The sequence below is a fragment of the Lineus longissimus genome, chromosome 11 (genome assembly GCF_910592395.1).
Source record: "Lineus longissimus chromosome 11, tnLinLong1.2, whole genome shotgun sequence".
Classification (NCBI taxonomy): domain Eukaryota; kingdom Metazoa; phylum Nemertea; class Pilidiophora; order Heteronemertea; family Lineidae; genus Lineus; species Lineus longissimus.
This window is the reverse complement of record NC_088318.1, coordinates 1,685,276-1,702,612: the sequence shown is the minus strand read 5'-3', so window position 1 is coordinate 1,702,612 and position 17,337 is coordinate 1,685,276. Positions and strand designations below refer to the sequence as shown.

General features: G+C 41.1%; 2 protein-coding genes across 2 annotated transcripts; one reads left to right on the top strand and one right to left on the bottom strand.

Annotated features, from left to right (window-relative positions):
• The first annotated feature begins 392 nt into the window (after positions 1–392).
• LOC135495718 (plasmanylethanolamine desaturase 1-like) lies at positions 393–7,378 on the top strand. The gene is made up of 6 exons (XM_064784588.1): positions 393–569; positions 1,092–1,211; positions 1,595–1,683; positions 2,698–2,916; positions 3,264–3,528; positions 3,734–7,378. The coding sequence occupies exons 1-5, from the start codon at positions 398–400 to the stop codon at positions 3,522–3,524; spliced, it is 861 nt and encodes a 286-aa protein (XP_064640658.1). The 5' UTR covers positions 393–397; the 3' UTR covers positions 3,525–3,528; positions 3,734–7,378.
• Positions 7,379–9,348: 1,970 nt separating this feature from the next.
• Positions 9,349–15,884, bottom strand: LOC135495723 (tRNA-dihydrouridine(20) synthase [NAD(P)+]-like). Its single transcript, XM_064784596.1, is given in 15 exon segments — positions 9,349–10,088; positions 10,317–10,390; positions 10,864–10,951; positions 11,390–11,551; positions 11,792–11,867; positions 11,870–11,912; positions 12,064–12,232; positions 12,681–12,838; positions 13,048–13,113; positions 13,283–13,391; positions 13,699–13,742; positions 13,865–13,956; positions 14,116–14,161; positions 14,619–14,792; positions 15,542–15,884. Coding segments are annotated over 14 exon segments (1,563 nt in total). The 5' UTR covers positions 14,748–14,792; positions 15,542–15,884; the 3' UTR covers positions 9,349–9,781.
• Positions 15,885–17,337: the final 1,453 nt, after the last annotated feature.

Sequence of the window (17,337 nt, the reverse complement as noted above, 5' to 3'; positions counted from 1 at the left end):
CTCCTGGCACAGCCTCTTATAAGAATTTGTCCTACAGTGAAGAATAAGATATAACAGAGGAAGTTCATTTGCAATAACCAAAAGTGGCGTTCAGACCACTTTCTCTGTCTCCCACCACCCCACCTGATGGATATAAGTCACAATCATGGCCAAATCCTGCATGGTGATCTTTAGGGCCTAACTGACACATAATACCAGTGATGACATACCAACCATAAAAGGGATTTCGTCACCAACAAGCCACAAACACTCCTCCAATTCATTTATAACAAACCGTCCAGAAGGGAAAGTCACAACCTACTCGTGAAGACAAATTCACATTTCGCCACACAACCTCACGCCTAGGTCCTAAAATGTCCTGGAAGCGAGGTTGGTTAACTGGAATGCACTGGACAAGATGGCTGATATTTCGACGATTCCACCCGTGAAGTCGGAGGAGGAAATCCTCAAATATTCTATGGCTGAGGATGATCCTAACCAAAATAGCCCGGTAGAGGACGAGAGTAAAACGCCTAGATGGGGACCACAGCATGCTGGGGCCCAGGAGCTGGCCAGCCAGTACACAATGGGTAAGGTTTTGATGGACGAAAATTCGGTTTTGACAAGTGTCAGTCAAGTGTCTCGCATGTACATTTACATGGATGATGTACTGTATCAGTGTATTACGTCATTGCGTGCTTACACAACTTGTAGTTTGTGTTTATACCAACACAAGACAGACAGGGCTTACAGTGTGTGCTGTGTAAATGTACGTTCCTTCGAGCACTTTAATTATTTTAAATATCGAACTAAATCTCGGCCAAGGTCAAAGACTCGAACAAGTACAGCAGTCAGTATGACTATCATTAGGCCTACGATACGACACATTACATTTTGCGAATATTGCCGTTCTGGTATGTTGCCATGTTTTCACTGGAAAGAAAGTTAATAATGGTGCCTGTGCTGCATGTAGAGCTAGGACTGGACCGGTGGTGATGATAATGAGGACACTAGAACATTATTATGACGGCACTGTCGCATCTGGGGTGACACAGCTGCTCCTCTGTCCTTGGACTCGGTAGAGCCAATATTGATATATTTGTTGTTTTCAGGAAAACGGATCCAAGAAATTGTCTGTGTGATAATCAGCATCTCTCTGATGGTATTTAACTTTGTGTACTTGGTGCGATATTTCAAGTCAGAAAATTGGGTCGCCATTCTTGGTGCTGCATGTAAGTCGAAATCTGTACTGTTCAACTTACTTTTGTCTTTGTTGTAATTTTGAGACTAAATAAGTCGGTTCTTTTTCCCCTCAATTCAACTCTATTGAGAATGAAGTTAAAACTGAATCTTTAGTAGGCAATCGTGGCGTGGTCGCCCTGCGTGGTAATCCTATTTGAATTGAAACTCATGGCATTTTCTCATGCCCCAACATCAATGGGGCATAAAGTAGAATTAGAATGTGATTTGAATAGAGTTTATGAAAGTACAAGCAGCCAGCCTATCAGTCTCAAACCAACATATCAATGTTGTTAGACTGTTTAATCATGTTACATTCTATTCCAATTGATTGATACCTGACTTGCTAACATGTTATAATGTGTCATATTTTCAGTGCTTGGTGTCATCACTGCAGATTTCTTCAGTGGCCTTGTCCACTGGGGAGCGGACACCTGGGGTTCTGTCGAGGGCATCATTGGCAAGGTAAATCATCTGTTACGCTGCAAAGATAAAATATGTCTCAAATCATGTACTGGTATTGACCTTGAATTGAATGTTTTGATGCACTGATAATCTTGAGTCTGTATTGGCCAGGTCAATGTCTAATAGCTTTCGTGCCAGGAAGTATTGCCTTATGTACAATGATCAACATTCAAGGTGTGCCACTTTTGGTGATATCAGCATTTTGATATTGTGTGTTTCATAATTTTTTGTTTTTGCAATAAAAACTCGAGTTAAGTCTGTCTAGCAAGCTAATATTATAATAAATAACCCCTTATCAATCAGGGCATATGGTAGCCATGATGTGTCTGAATTCACTTATATTCGGAGTGGTTAATAATAATGACAGCTGCCTGGATGCAGAGCACTTGAAGTACCATACTTAAAGTACTCTTAAATTGATATGCAAACAGACGGTCTCCGCTTGAACTTTAAATATTGATTCCCAAAAACTTTTTTCTCTTCTTGCATTGCTTTGCATCTGAATACATTGCATAATGATTATATATACATTTGTGACAATAGCACCTGTTCCTGGGTGTAAGATACATGCATATGAATACATGCTCAGTATGCATTATATACTGTGTCAAGGTTATTAAGCCAGTTGAAGGGTGTGTGTACGTCTATTGTCCACAGACACACCTCATTGGGCTTAATTACATCGACACAGTATATGTTGTGCCCTTTAACTTGTTTAGTAATCAGATTTATATAGTTTTATATAAAGTGAGATCAAAGTCCAAAAGTATACCATTCCAGTCAGTAAAAGTCAATACAGGTCAAGTGTGTCCTTGAAAAAGCCCAAAACTGAGATATTTGTGACATGATTGTCCTGCCATAATATTTTGGTCAACGAAAAGTCAATTTCTTCAAGCTTTTGCAGTTTAAATACAATTATTCCCAGCAATATTCACTTGTCTACCAGATCCAAATGTACAGATCGTATTCTTCAAGTAGCTTTTCAATGAATTGGTTTATACTTCTTTGCTGCAGGCATTCATTCGGCCATTCCGAGAGCATCATATCGATCCAACCTCCATCACTCGCCATGACTTCATTGAGACGAATGGTGACAACTTTGCCGTGATAATCCCTGTCTTGGCGTTAATGGCTTATCGATTCTTGACCAACACACCAGACGAATCGCTCGCCATATACAACTGGAATTGCTTCTTGTTTCTGCTGGGATTGTTTGTCAGTTTTACGAATCAGGTATGAAAGACATGAAATGTCTCTCAGAACTCTTCCCGTTTGCAGGTGCTCTTAATCCAATGGACGATAAAGCTATCAAAAACATGATTTTGCTGATATGTTTTGCTTAAAAATACTTGGTTCAGTGAGAGATGTTTAGTCACTGTTGATGAGGTGTTGTTGGATGCCGCTGTAAAAATCATTTGAAAAGTGTTAAATTCCTGGTCTCACGTTAATTTCGTGCTAAAAAGACCAGTGTACTGTATTGGAAAGCTCGAAGATTCCTGCCATAATTGGCAATAAAGTGCCTGTATGGGGTATATTTCATTGAGATCGAGGGATTACTGATCCTTTATCATCTTTTCCAGATCCATAAATGGTCCCATACATATTTCGGTCTGCCAATCTACATCACTCTCCTGCAAGATCTGCACATCATCCTGCCACGTAAACACCATCGCATCCACCACGTGTCGCCACACGAGACCTACTACTGCATCACGACTGGCTGGCTCAACTATCCATTCGAAGCGATTGGATTCTGGCCTCTGTTGGAGTCGTACATCACCAAATTTACAGGGCATTATCCAAGGAGTGATGATATGAATTGGGCAAAGAAGACTGACTAATCAGGTAAAACTATACACTTTCTGAGGTCTTCACAGTTGTCGTTACTACCGAGTTAACTGTCTAAAGGATATTGTGTTATCGTTTTAAAAAGTTATGGCAGGTGTACATTTCTAGCATGTCAGCCAGCAAAATTTGAGACAAAATGCACACCAAGCGCAATGTGCTTTGCCTGCACTTTCACCTAAAATGCCCCTGTCTCTGTTTCCAGGTTCATCACCAGTCCTTTATCTTTGCGATTAAACATTTCGAGTCCATGACGCTGGGAGTCCTGTCATCCGTCTGAATCCGGTCCACACCGTTTGTGATAAGAAGGCCATAGGAACAATACTTAGGACAAGAAGAGACACTTGTTTCAGGATTGATAGCAGATCACCTGTATATTTGTACACCGAATGTATGGTGATCTTCTGTCAACGTAAGACTTAGGCTTAGTTTGGCTTTATCCAGTGTAGAAGTTGAGGATTATTTTTCACAGATATTGTGCACAAATTTTCATTCTTAACTTGTTTCTCCACAAATAATATTGTTTTATCCATTTAAGTCATGATTACCAAGAAAATGTGTGGAAACAATAACTGTTAGTCTAAAATAGTTGGATTTGTTCAGAACATTTCTTGAGTTTTCAATTCAAGTTTTCAAGATGCATTTCTCTTTATCTTATCATAAATACTCTAACATTCTTGATTCATCCAAATGACCCCCTTGTTTCCATCTATTTGATGAGTAGAATGTGAAGTTTAACAGAGATAACAGTGGACCAGTAATCAACGGAGTTGTAGATGAAACCCAGTCAAGGGAACTTGCAACTGTATTTCTAAGATATGATTCATTGTCATATCAGTATTGTTAACGGTCAGCTTGGCTTGCTTGTGGCATATTACTGCTAGCATTCTGCACTTGGTCTGTGCACAATGCAAGTGAACCAGCTTCTCTGCGATGCAGTTAAACATATTTCTTCTGTCAACTTGTGTGTTATCGCCATTTGTGTCACGACGTTTAATATCCCAATGCTTCAGGGATAATATGTTCGGCGACGTGGCGATAAGATATCTTCTGCTAACTCAAAGCTAAGTCTCTCACAAGTGTTCTGTTGAAGGTTTAGCACTTTTGGTTGTCGTGGCTACAGGTAATGTGATTGCTGTAAACAGTGAGTAAATAACGCTGGGTATTATTTTGCTATGAAAATGTGTAAATAGATAATTATTTATATTGAAATGAACATATTTTGATGTCACCCTGCAGTGATCTGTAGTGAGTATATTCTGCTAGGGCAATATCGAAGTTATCTCCTTAACTTGACGTTTGTGAAGTTCCACACAAGTAAAAGCAAAATATATAAGGCTTGCTTACATATTTTTGGTAACTGGGATAATGAACTAAAACTTTTCGACAGTGTGACGTCTAAAACTTGAAATGTGACAATCTTTGTTTTCAAAATGAGCTGTTTTGAAAAGTTGACACTGATTGGCTAAAAAAGACTACTACACACTGTGTACAAATGTACATAAACTCTGTGTTGCATGTGATGTTTGTAGAAATGTGTATGTACTGTAGAACCTCTCTATTAAGGACACCCTTGGGACTGACAAATACTGGCTTTAATTGAGAGGTGTCCTGATCACTGAGGTAATATTAAATGGCAATGAAAAAGTGATGTCCTCTTATTTGAGGGCATCAGCTGTCTCTCGCATGTCGATTGCTGTTAGAAAGGTGTAAAATTGTCTATTTTAATCTATGTATGATTGTCCAAGAAACAAAAAGATGGTTGGCTTAGGTAGCTGCAGGCCTCTTTTAGCTCAATCATGTCATGTTATACTCAAATGAAATGTTATTTTATTCTGGTCATCGACAACGAAAAAAAATAGTAACTCCATTTTGTTGACACGTTGAGAGAAGATGCCTACCGATTAAATTATTGAGGGTATGAAGTTGAAAGGGTAAATTATGGGTGATATACATGTATTGAGGCATTCAACAGCATGAAGTGACTTCTACATGATGTGAAAAATTGATTTAAGGTCATATAATTGTCTTTGTTTCTGTTTAAGATGAAACAGACATTGTTGTATTTTTCAACAAAATGAAATACGAGCAATATTTTAGGCTATTTTTTTGACAAAGGTTTGTGTTGTATGTGCGAATAAAAGATGTAATTTGTCATTGGGTGTGTTGTGATAATACACTGTAATCAAACATTGTAATATATTTGTAATGAGGTATTGAGGAGGGTAGCCAATTAAGTATGTCAACTTTCACAGAAATTTATGTCAACTTTCACAGAAATTGGTCCATTGTTTGTACAAGAAAACATTAAAAATGATGAATTTACGTCAGTTTGAACTCTTCATACTGTAAAACCCACCAGGAGCCCTTGGTTTTGGCAACTGCATTATAATGAAACTACAGTACCTCCATGTACATGTACCTGTTTATGCTGTTTAAAAAGCCCTGCTAGCTTCTCCGAGATTTTACAGTGAACATACTTAATGGGAGACCCTCAGTATAAATTATGTGCAGATAGATGTGACCAGATGTTCGATAATTATGGCTTTGTAATAACGTTGGAAGCAAACTGTGATATCAGAAATTCCCTCCCAGGGTGACCTGGTGAGGTTCAGCATCCAGCACAGGCACATAAATCACTAGCACACACCTGTCTCGTTCAACTCATGAATACATTAGTTGGAACTTTATTGGCCTTAATATTAGTCTGACTGACTCGAAACCAAGAGTAAATGGAAGAGAAGTATTAGATAAGTCCAGACAACATGAACCTTCCCTATCAAAGTAGCAGACTTCCCCATCTTAGCACTAGTACAACCAATAATGTCATTGGAAGTGTGGATGGAAAAGACTAATAAAATCCAAACTTACTGTCTTTTGTGACTGACGAAGTCATGAATTGTTGTCCTCGGTTTTGTCCATGGTACATCTTTTTTTCTGCTGACTGTTGTGACCTTGACATGTAGGTGCAGTTGGAAGTCATGAGCAAGTTGTCATTTATTTGATATTTTATTCCGGGTATGAATTTTTGTTCTGGTGGCCTGTCAGTTCATTTATCATGTAGAGTTGCAATGCATAATTTAGTTAATTCACCCACCTTGCGACCACAACAGAACATCATGAGGTACAATCCACTCAGATATTTTTGTAGCCCTTTGGCTGACTCCTGAATCACACTGTATTGCATAATTAAGTATATGGGTATTTTTGAAGACAATTCTCAATTCAGTTTCAGAATTATTGGTTTATCAGGTTTATCATTCATATTCATGTAATTCTGTGCTGCCGGCATGCACTTGTAAGATTTTGAAGTGTTCCCTTTCTTGGGTTTTAGATTGCACAAACTTTGAGCACAAAGAATCTGTTAAAATGGTGCAGGACTTTCAAAAAGATGATCGTATCAATTGATAACCAGACACGCCAACAAATGTATACAAAAACTGAATTTACCTGTCATAGCTGTATTGGTTGAGTTGCTGCTAGTTGTATTGAGTAGAAATGAACAAAGGTTTCCTTCTTATTATTATGCTCAATAATGCTTGATCTCAATGTATTTTTGTGGGGCAAATGTAATTCTTGGGGGACTGGGCCAATGATAGAGAGGTTCTATGGTAGTCTGAAGAGTATTGCTTGTCTGAAGACGAGTCCTCCGGGTGTTCAGTTCGTCCTCTTTCTGAGGTTGATGTTGAGACAAGGTTGTGCCAGTCCTCCAAGAGTGTGAATTGGCCTGGTTCTGAGGCATTGATGAAGAGCTAGGTTCATGCAAACTATTTATTTATATTCCTATCGGGTTCACATATGTTATGTACTTGGCTTATGTGATTAAAACATAATATGCTGCCCACCTAAATATCGTCTTGTTGTTCCTCGCTGTCCAACTGATGTCAGGATCACTGGTCAACACAGGGAATGGCTGCTAAGGAATCATATTGGTCTGATGAATAGCCTTAAAACCCCTGATATATTGCAGTCGAAACTGCTCCTGACTGAGGACTTTCTCTACCCCTCCACCAGCAAAGATCACAAACATGGGCCAGTATAGTGAGATACAACCTCACTGACGTTAAAGCAACCTTTCATTAATGAGAACATGCTTGAACCTTGTCTTGGCAAAGTCTGATGCAAAACCTAACCAAGGAAGGGCAGTTTTTGAATGTACAAGGACAGTGTTGTACCTTCGTCTCAATAAAGACATTTTTGCAATCTCAGTGAAGTAAGAACAATCTATCATATATAAGGACACACACTGCCCTCTGTCTCAGCAAAGACCGGTGTACAAAGGAAGGGCAATTCTTGGATGTACAAGGACATGTACAAGAACATTTGCCTCGGCGAAGATATTTGCACAACCTTACTGAAGTTTGAACAGTTTGTCATGTTTGAGGACATACCATGTCCTTGTTTCAGCAAAGACAGGTGTACAATCTTACCAAGGAATAGCAGTTCCTCCATGTACAGGGACAGTGCTGTCCCCCTACATGGAATGACCCCCTCAAACATAATTGTATCAGCAAAGAGTGTCTCAACCTGATCTTAGGAATGGCATTTCCATACATGGAACCAGTACTATACCTTTTCCTCGGTGAAGACAGTTGCAAATCTTCATTGAAGTTGAAACAGCATGTCATGTATGAGGACTCTCTCCTTGTCTTAGTTAAGACTGATGAACAACCTGACTAAGAAAGGACATGTTCTTGCATGTACGGGGACGAAACTGTCTCCCCGCCTCAGCGAAGACAGTTCCACAACTTGATCAATCTGCCATGTCTGAGGACATACCCTGTCCTTGTCTGAGCTAAGACTGGTGTAAAACCCGACCAGTCGATGGCCGTTCTAGCATGTGCAGGGACAGTGTTGTACCTGACAGTCCTAACCACACTGAAGTAAGAACAATCTGTCTTGTATGAAGACATGCTCTGCTGTTGTCTCAGCAAAGGCAGGTGCACAACCTGACCAAGGGATGGCAGTTCTTGCATGTACAAGAACAGTGGTGTACCTTCGCCTCAGTGAAGGCAGTTGCACAGTCTCAATGAAGTTAGAACAAACTGTATTGTATGAGGACATGCTCTGCTGTTGTCTCAGCAAAGACAGGTGTACAACTTGACCATGGAATGGCTGTTCGTGCATGACCACAGTGTTGTAATCTCAGTGAAGTTCAAACAATCTGCCATGCCTAAGGACACCCTCTACCATTGTCTCAGCGAAGACTGATGTGGAATGGCAGTTCTTCGAATCAATAACCAGCTCCAGGAGGTCTTCACGGCTTTTACATTCACTTCTGTATACATTCTATATGAATGTAATAGGAGGGGGGTCAGTAACCAGCTCTCCGGAGATCTTCAGGACCTCTATTAGACTGAGATGGGGATTCAATAACCAGCTCTGGGAGGTCTTCAGGACAATCAAGCTCATGCCTCCATCTGACTGTGATGAGGTATCTAGCCTGGACGGTCTCAAGGACTGTCACATTCATGTCTCTACCAGAATGTGATGGTTTTGGGCATCATTAACCAGCTATGCGAGGTCTTCAGGACTCACAGTCACAATCAGAATCACTAGTTGACTGAGGTGGGGTACGATAACCAGCTCTGGGAAGTCTTCAAGGTTATCACATACGTGTCTCAATCTTACTGTGATGAGGGGGGATATATAACCAGCTCTTGGAGGTCTCCAGGACGGTCACAATCACGTCTCTACAACCTACTGTGAAGACAGTTGTATGATCACAGTGAAGTTAGAACCATCTGTCATTCTACCCAGTCTCAAGGACAGTCACATCCATGTCTCTAACACTCATTGAGAACACAGACGAATCCTTCTCATATTATTTATTACTTTCTTCCATAAAAACATCTCACTGATAAATGCAGTAACAGTGTGGACCACTGGTGAGCTTTTGCACGATCGTTTGGCCATGATTCACCTGCAGCAGACAAACAAAGGTTGGGACTGACCATGGACCTCATGACTGCTAGTCGGAGACCCCAGCCACTACACCACTGCAGCTCCTAATCCACACACGATAGACAAGTCATCACAATATGTAGCTGTTGGTCAACCTGTGGTTGTAAAAGCTCTCTTTTTGATATGCTGACCAACACTACTCGAACTAGTCACACCTGTCCTTCCAACGTCTCCAAATGGTTGAATATAGGGGTCCCCCTTTGTTCCTACCAGATCAATGATCATCATCATGATCCTAGAAATCAATTATTACAGAGTGCACATTGCGCTGTAATTCTTGAGACCAGCATCAGCTGGAGTCTACTTTCGTAGTACAATTGTCTTTCTCTGCACTGCCATTTATAGCAACACTATCATCAGAAACTGATCCTGAAGAATTTTTTTCAAGAACATTTTTTGCACTTTTACAATTGTCGCTTGCTTCATCAGACTTGGGAATCACAGTCTTGGAACAGTTAGTTATTGAATGTTTCTTCTCTTGATATATTTGAGGAGATGATTTCGACATCTGTGTGTGATTGACCCCATCGTCCAGGCCGAGAACGCGTAGACACACAGCAGCTGCTGCCTGTTCTACCCACTTTTTAGATGAATTCCTGAAAATAGGAACCGATGATCAAATTTAAGGGAGGATAGACATATTTATCAATTTCTTTAAAGATGTGCAAAAATGAAAGATGGGTACGCATGTTGCTGTGCATGTATTATTGTGAAAAGCTTCATGAGAGTTTCACTGGTACTACTGGGTGTCGACTTAGGACCATGCCAGAATGTTGGTGCCTTTAAATCAAATGTTAATTCAACCAAATAACAGCAAAGCTCACCATAAAGTTGTCGCATATTTCTTGCCATCCACCGTTACTGTCGAGATGTGAAATCGGTCAGGAGAACGGCAAGTCTGAAAAGTGGAAGTAATCGGTGTAAGTCCTACGAGTGTTTGCTTCGTCATCTTTTCATTGAATCAGGACTTCCCATTAATGAATCTCTCCAACTGAGTTTCAATCTCACAGCCGATTGTCACTGGTGGTAAGAGATGCCAAACATGACTGTGACAAAAAGGGTGTTCAGGTCAAGTCGCTGGTTCACTACAATTTCGTCCTTATCGAGCGCTGTGGTATTTCAGTATGTTAGTGCAAAAACGGCTGCCTGATACCCCAGAGTGCCTTCGTAGTCACATAAAAGTAAGGTTGTATGTCGAAAGTATCATACAGATGCCGCCATTATTTCTGTTCTTCGTAGTCACATAAAAGTAAGGTTGTATGTCGAAAGCATCATACAGATGCCGCCATTATTTCTGTTTTTAGTAGTTGCTTGATCATAGATGCACTCAGAGGGAATCCACATCCTCTTAAGCAAAGCAATATAACTTACTGTGTTGTATGTTGGAGGACTGAGGCTTTGTTCTCTGGTATACATATGAAGAATTAACTTTGGACTTGTACCTGTTTTTATATGTTTTCTGAAACCGATAAATGCAGATAAGAAAAAAACATTCGGAAAAGTGAAATGATCACAATGCAAGCTATAGTTCATTTCATGAGAAATGGCATGTTGATTTATTCTTTCCTTATACACTAACACTTTAGTTGGACAGTATTCTTTCATGTTAATCTTCAAAATTTTAATTTCTTCTGTCAATCGAGGCAATTTGAAAAGAACCATTGCAAAATTTTCCAAGACATTTTAGGGCTTTCTTGCTTATAAATGACTGTCTCAGTTAGACTAAACACTTGTGCTACTCAACCAAATAGTTGTCAGTTTTTGTGAGGAGGGATGAACATTTTTCATGGTGATTGATGCGTGGTGTTGGGTAAGGTTGTTCGGGGTTTGTCGTGAGAAGTCACCTGTGATAATGATAATAAATAATAAGGCCTGAAACGGAACTAACTCTACTCACTTATGAAGCCAGATTGGCATCTCAATAACCTCACTTCCATCTTCTAACTTCCTCTTCTTAGGAACGCCGTCAGACTCTTCACAAGCTTCAGAGAGGTGTCGTTTCTTCTTCTGCCTCTCAGATTCTACTTGATTCAGATAATCACTCATTTCAAATATCTCACTGAAATGAAAATAGCATCTTTTAACAAATTATACAGCCTTACTTTTGAGTTTCAGCTACCAGCTACTCAGCGATCATTGGCAGACCACTTAAATTCATTTCACACATTTGAATATCGTTTGCCTGTTTAGATAAAGGTAAGCACTGATCATCATTGATATCCATTGCTTCACAGATGCTGGGCAGGCTTCTGCCGTGAAACCGAGACAAAAACAACTGGCTACCAGTAGATGTACTAACCAGATCTGTGCCATTGTGATGGCTGGATAGAGTTTCTGTCCCAGCTCACTCTCCATCATCTCATGCATGATTTGCTGATGTTATATTTCGCATTCCCCGGTACACTTGAGTAGTCAATGCACTGGAAAAAATGTGTCGAAATGAGTGTTGATTGAATAAACACATGCTGTGTCTCCAAAACCATATGGTAGGAAATGCAATCATGCTTTCATGGCCATGGTTAGGCCAGCTTTCAGTCTAGATTTGGTTAAGACAATAGATCTCCTACTTACATATTTCAGGTATGCTTTTATTACATCCAAAACAGGGAGCAGTCCTTCTTTTCTAAATACAGATACATTCCATTGAGCAGCTCTGGCGATCATGACGGATGACGCATTTGTCGATTGACGGAATACAGCTATATTGTTATACTCCTGGATGGTGTCTTTTGACCCTCCACTGAAATATTGAAATATGATATGTATGCCAATAATGCACAGATCTGTCTAGACCATGGTCTATGGAGGCACAGACCATGGTCCATGGAGGCACAGACCATGGTCCATGGAGGCACAGACCATGGTCTACGGAGGCACAGACCATGGTCCATGGAGGCACAGAGCATGGTCCATGGAGGCACAGACCATGGTCCATGGAGGCACAGACCATGGTCTATGGAGGCACAGAGCATTGTCTTTGGTAAATGATTGATTATGAGTAAACATAAACTTTTCTGGCCCCTCACACCATGATTAGACTTAGTACACAGATTCTCCTTACCTTGGTACCACACGAGGACAGATTACAGATTTTGTTGACCTAAAGCCTCAATGACAGAACTGAACAAACTTAGGGTTAGTATGGCTACACTACTGCCTTGCAGTAGAACTAGAGGATGAAGACTTACTTCGCAATCACAGGTATTTTGATGTGGTCGACTATCGCTCTGATGGCCTCGTTGTTGTTGCTGTGTCTAGGTCTCTCCTCCTTCAGTCTCCCATGGACAGCCAGGGCGGCGACACCAGTACTCTCAATTAACTTGACCAACTTTAACGTGTCGTCGAGCTGAAGGATAAAACACACAAGTGTGAAGGAGCAAAAGATGAATTTTCAAACAATGAGAAATCATGCAACGCCAACACATCGTGTTCACAGTTGGTCTTACAAGACACATAAACTGAAGATAAAATACCTGCACTGGTTATTGTCTGCATGTCTGGGCAGGAAGAGACCTTATTTACTACAGTTTCAGTACCTGGATAACTTTTGCTTACCTCTGGGAGTATTCTAATCTTGCACGTCACAGGGATGGAAACACCGTGAATCAGAGTGGTTAAAATCTGTGAAAAAAAAGAATATAGATCATGTTGATTAAAGTAAAACAATATGAATACTGTACACCATGAAATGTTTGCTAAAAGTTGGCGTACTAGCCCATTTTCAATTACTGCATTTTCAGCTACTGCATTCGCAGCCAAAATGTAACAGTTTATGAATTGAAATGCCTACTTTTTGTACTTTCTCCGGCTGAGTGAGCAAGGCAGCACCCATACCTCCTTTGATTGAAAACTCCTTTGGGCAGCCCATATTCACATCGATTCCAGCAACATCTTTTTCACTGAAAGTGACATTTTATTTACTTTAGAAATTGGAGATAAAGAAATCCACCTCCTGAACCATTGGTGCAGATGACAGACTTAACTGCTACACCAACAGTGTAAGCAATCAGTATGGAATTATAATTTCATTATTGTTAACCCCCAATTTAGTTTATTTCAGTACATTACGACAATTTTCTATTTCTGAGGCACTGATTTTCTTTACACCTTCGACATATACTTTTCAGTTTGCCCAGGAATAAATCATTTGGACAGTTAGACCACATTCACTTAACTCAATATTGTAAAGAAAGGAGAAGAACTCACACAAGTTTAGCCACTTTCAAGGCTCTGTCTGGGTCCGAAGTACCCTGCAATGAAGTAATGTAATTTGTAAACTGTAGACTGAAGTGAATTGCACAGAAAGAGGATCCGATTAAGGAATTTTGTGAGGATAAGATGCCGAATTTAAAGGCTGGGTGAGTATGCTCACCATCTGCAGAACCACCTTCCCCTTCTCCTTGGAACAGGTCCGAAATACCACAGTTCCACAGATCATGACGTAGTCAACTGTTGCAAGCAAGTCTGAAAAAGATGGGGAAATGTTTAATACAATTAATCAAGTTCTGGACCTTAACATATTACCCAAGGATTAGCCAAAAATTATTTACGGCAAAATGACGGACGTAAGTATGTCTGGAGATGTCGGATTGACATCATAAAAGTAAAATGATATAGACTCACCATTTTCAACTCTTTTGCACTGAAGCAACTTATGGTCAATTATTTCCTGTGAAAATGAAAATACCAGTATTCAGATTGAAGATATAGGCAGGGTCTACAGGATCAAATTGGTGGTATTCAGGTGACAAATATCTGTTAATATGCAGGCACAGTTAGGAGACTGGGTCGTATTTGCTTCAGCAATGAATAGATTCCTCCATCCATTGGTAATAGTTTTGATGCACAGTGAGAAAGAAGTGGCTCCTATTGGTTACTAAGTGGAACTTAACCTGGCTCCTGCCCAGAGGAAAAGAACAAAGTGTATTATACAATAGAGTACAGAAGCCCTTACACCAGTCAGAGGAAGCCATCCACTGCTGGCCACAACAAACAACTCAGCTAGCAAAAGACCTCATGGTCGCACACCACATGTTCTTTTGTTCGTTGGGCCTATTTAGGTTTGTTTTGGCCAGCAGTGACTTCCTCCGCCTGGTGTAAAAGTGACTAGGCTGCATCATGATTACCTCAGAGTAAACTATGTCAGCTCCATAATCCAAAGCCAGCAGTCTTGTGGGCAATGTTCCAATCCTGACCATAGGTGCAAGGATGACTTTATCAGAATATGTCAGTCGCTCTTCCACTGGACACGCCATTTGAATATTTGATCGGATTATGGTTCAAATTGGTCTGAAGGGATTCTGAAAGCAATTACGTACATTTATTGACGGTCATGGCCTCTGTGCTATTTACCATATTCGGTCAGATGACAATAGGGCCGAACATTTTTCCAGGGGATGTTTTCTTCTTCTCCACTTTCACTACTTACAGTACCAATACTCGCCGACAGGCAGCACTCATCAATTTGTGTCGTTTCAATGTGCAAGGAAAAGTTGCCTGTTTTGAACAACATCAGATAACTTCACAAATTCTGATAAAATACGTGCAAAAATAAAATTATAAACCCGTGATTTTACTGGCTGCCCGCCCCTCCCCCTAACCCTTCCTCCTTACAGGAGGACCTGAGACGCCAATCATGTTGTACACTCGGATTCGGAATTATCTTTTTCATGGACAAATGAGAAGAAGCCACCAGGAAGCAGACCTATCTACTTCATGGCCTGAGACATTGTCACAACCTTAACTTATAGCTTAGTCTGGTTATACTCTAAGCTTATAGCCATCATCAAGAAGAGGAACATAAAGTAGGCCTAAGTGTGGCATTGTTTGTGAGGGGTTGAGTTTCGTCCAAAAATAGATCTGTTTACACACTGCGGCAATGGCGTATTGCAGGTACACGTCAACGGGTCATTGATTGTCGGACGTCAGTTCGCCAAGAAAACCAAAGGAATCGAAGGATTCATTGAACTCATCAACACATCATTAGTTTTCAGTGAAGTGCAACTGTATTCCTAGGTAAATCACTTTGGTAAGATTACAATTAACTCACGTTAAAGTTTGAGTTCCGGGGAGGTAGCGTTGTCAGTACGTTGGTTTAGGGGCGCAATAACCTAGCTTATAGCGAGCAATTAGTACACTAAGATTTCAGTGATTAACATAATAGTTGCAAGTATTTGGCATTTTAGACTCATAATTCGTGCTATAATAACTACGTTGTAAACATAATGCTCAAAATTGATTCATGAAAAAGTTGTTAGGGCAATATCAAGCAAGCAGTAATGGAAAAAAGTGTAATTCCATTAACTGAATATTGTTTTTAGACACTATAACATTTTAGGCCTACTTTTCCGTAAACCACGAGAACAATGTATGTGAAAAAAACAACACATATAAGTGAGGCGCCGAGTATACAGTAATGGTAAGGTAAAGAAAAGCTCGGTCTCTAAAGTCTGGAGGTCCGGAGTCCGTAACTGTGAAGGTCACGAGAGTGATTTGTCCTCACGGATAGATCGAGAGGGCGGTTTGGGGTTCCGCCGACGGTGCTCGCATGCATTAGTCGTATCCCCGAAACCTTTACAACGCGAACAAAGCTCGTGGCATCCATGACGGTATAGGAATTGACGGTGAGGTAACAAAAAAACTCGTGGCATATCGGATGCGCATCCGATGACGGTAAAGAAATTGACGGTAAAGGATCTCGTGGCATATCGGATGCGCATCCGAAGACGGTAAGGGAATTGACGGTGAAGGATCTCGTGGCATATCGGATGCGCATCCGATGACGGTAAAGAAATTGACGGTAAAGGATCTCGTGGCATATCGGATGCGCATCCGAAGACGGTAAGGGAATTGACGGTGAAGGATCTCGTGGCGTATCGGATCCGAAGACGGTAAGGGAATTGACGGTGAAGGATCTCGTGGCATATCGGATGCGCATCCGATGACGGTTTTATATACATATATTATATAAATTTTAGTTTTACACTATGTAAGTGCAAGCTCTTGTGAGCTCACACAACTGTTTGACAGTCCTGGCTCCTCCATCGTGCTGACAACATGATGAGAGAGATGAGACAGTCACAGCCATTGGCTGCTCTGCCAAGTTGTCAACATGGTGAGAGAGATGAGGAAGTCACAGCCAGGCCGAATCAGTCCTGGCTGCTCCACCGTGTTGACAACATGATGAGAGAGATGAGGAAGTCACAACCAGGCCGAATCAGTCCTGGCTGCTCCACCGTGTTGACAACATGATGAGAGTGATGAGACAGTCACAGCCAGGCCGCATCAATCTTCGCCGCACTGCCTAGTTGTTAATATGGCGAGAGAGATGAGACAATCACAGCCAGGCCAAATCAGTCTCGGCTGCTCTGCCAAGTTGTCTACATGGTGAGAGAGATGAGAGACAGTCACAGCCAGGCCAAATCAGTCTTGGCTGCTCTGCCAAGTTGTCTATATGGTGAGAGAGATGAGACAGTCACAGCCAGGCGGCATCAGTCTTCGCCGCACTGCCTAGTTGTTAATATGGTAAGAGAGATGAGACAGTCACAGCCAGGCCAAATTAGTCTTGGCTGCTCTGCCAAGTTGTCAACATGGTGAGAGAGATGAGGAAGTCACAGCCAGGCCGAATCAGTCCTGGCTGCTCCACCGTGTTGACAACATGATGAGAGAGATGAGATAGTCACAGCCACAGTACTTCGATCGTTTCTCCTCCGCACGTGCTAGGACGTGTCTGTCGGAGCTGACAGCTATCTCCATGATTAGGACCTCCTTTTCCTTCTCATAGAAGACGAGCATGTCGGGGTGCCGGTGTTTTATAGCCGGGCCCGTGGGGACTCGCGAGTCCCA

What these genes read in the sequence shown, in the direction of transcription:
- LOC135495718 (XM_064784588.1), top strand. Translation starts at nt 398, where the DNA reads ATGGCTGATATTTCGACGATTCCACCCGTGAAGTCGGAGGAGGAAATC. An exon ending in GGCCAGCCAGTACACAATGG is followed by an intron (nt 570 to 1,091) that starts GTAAGGTTTTGA and finishes TGTTGTTTTCAG; the next exon opens with GAAAACGGATCCAAGAAATT. An exon ending in TCGAGGGCATCATTGGCAAG is followed by an intron (nt 1,684 to 2,697) that starts GTAAATCATCTG and finishes TCTTTGCTGCAG; the next exon opens with GCATTCATTCGGCCATTCCG.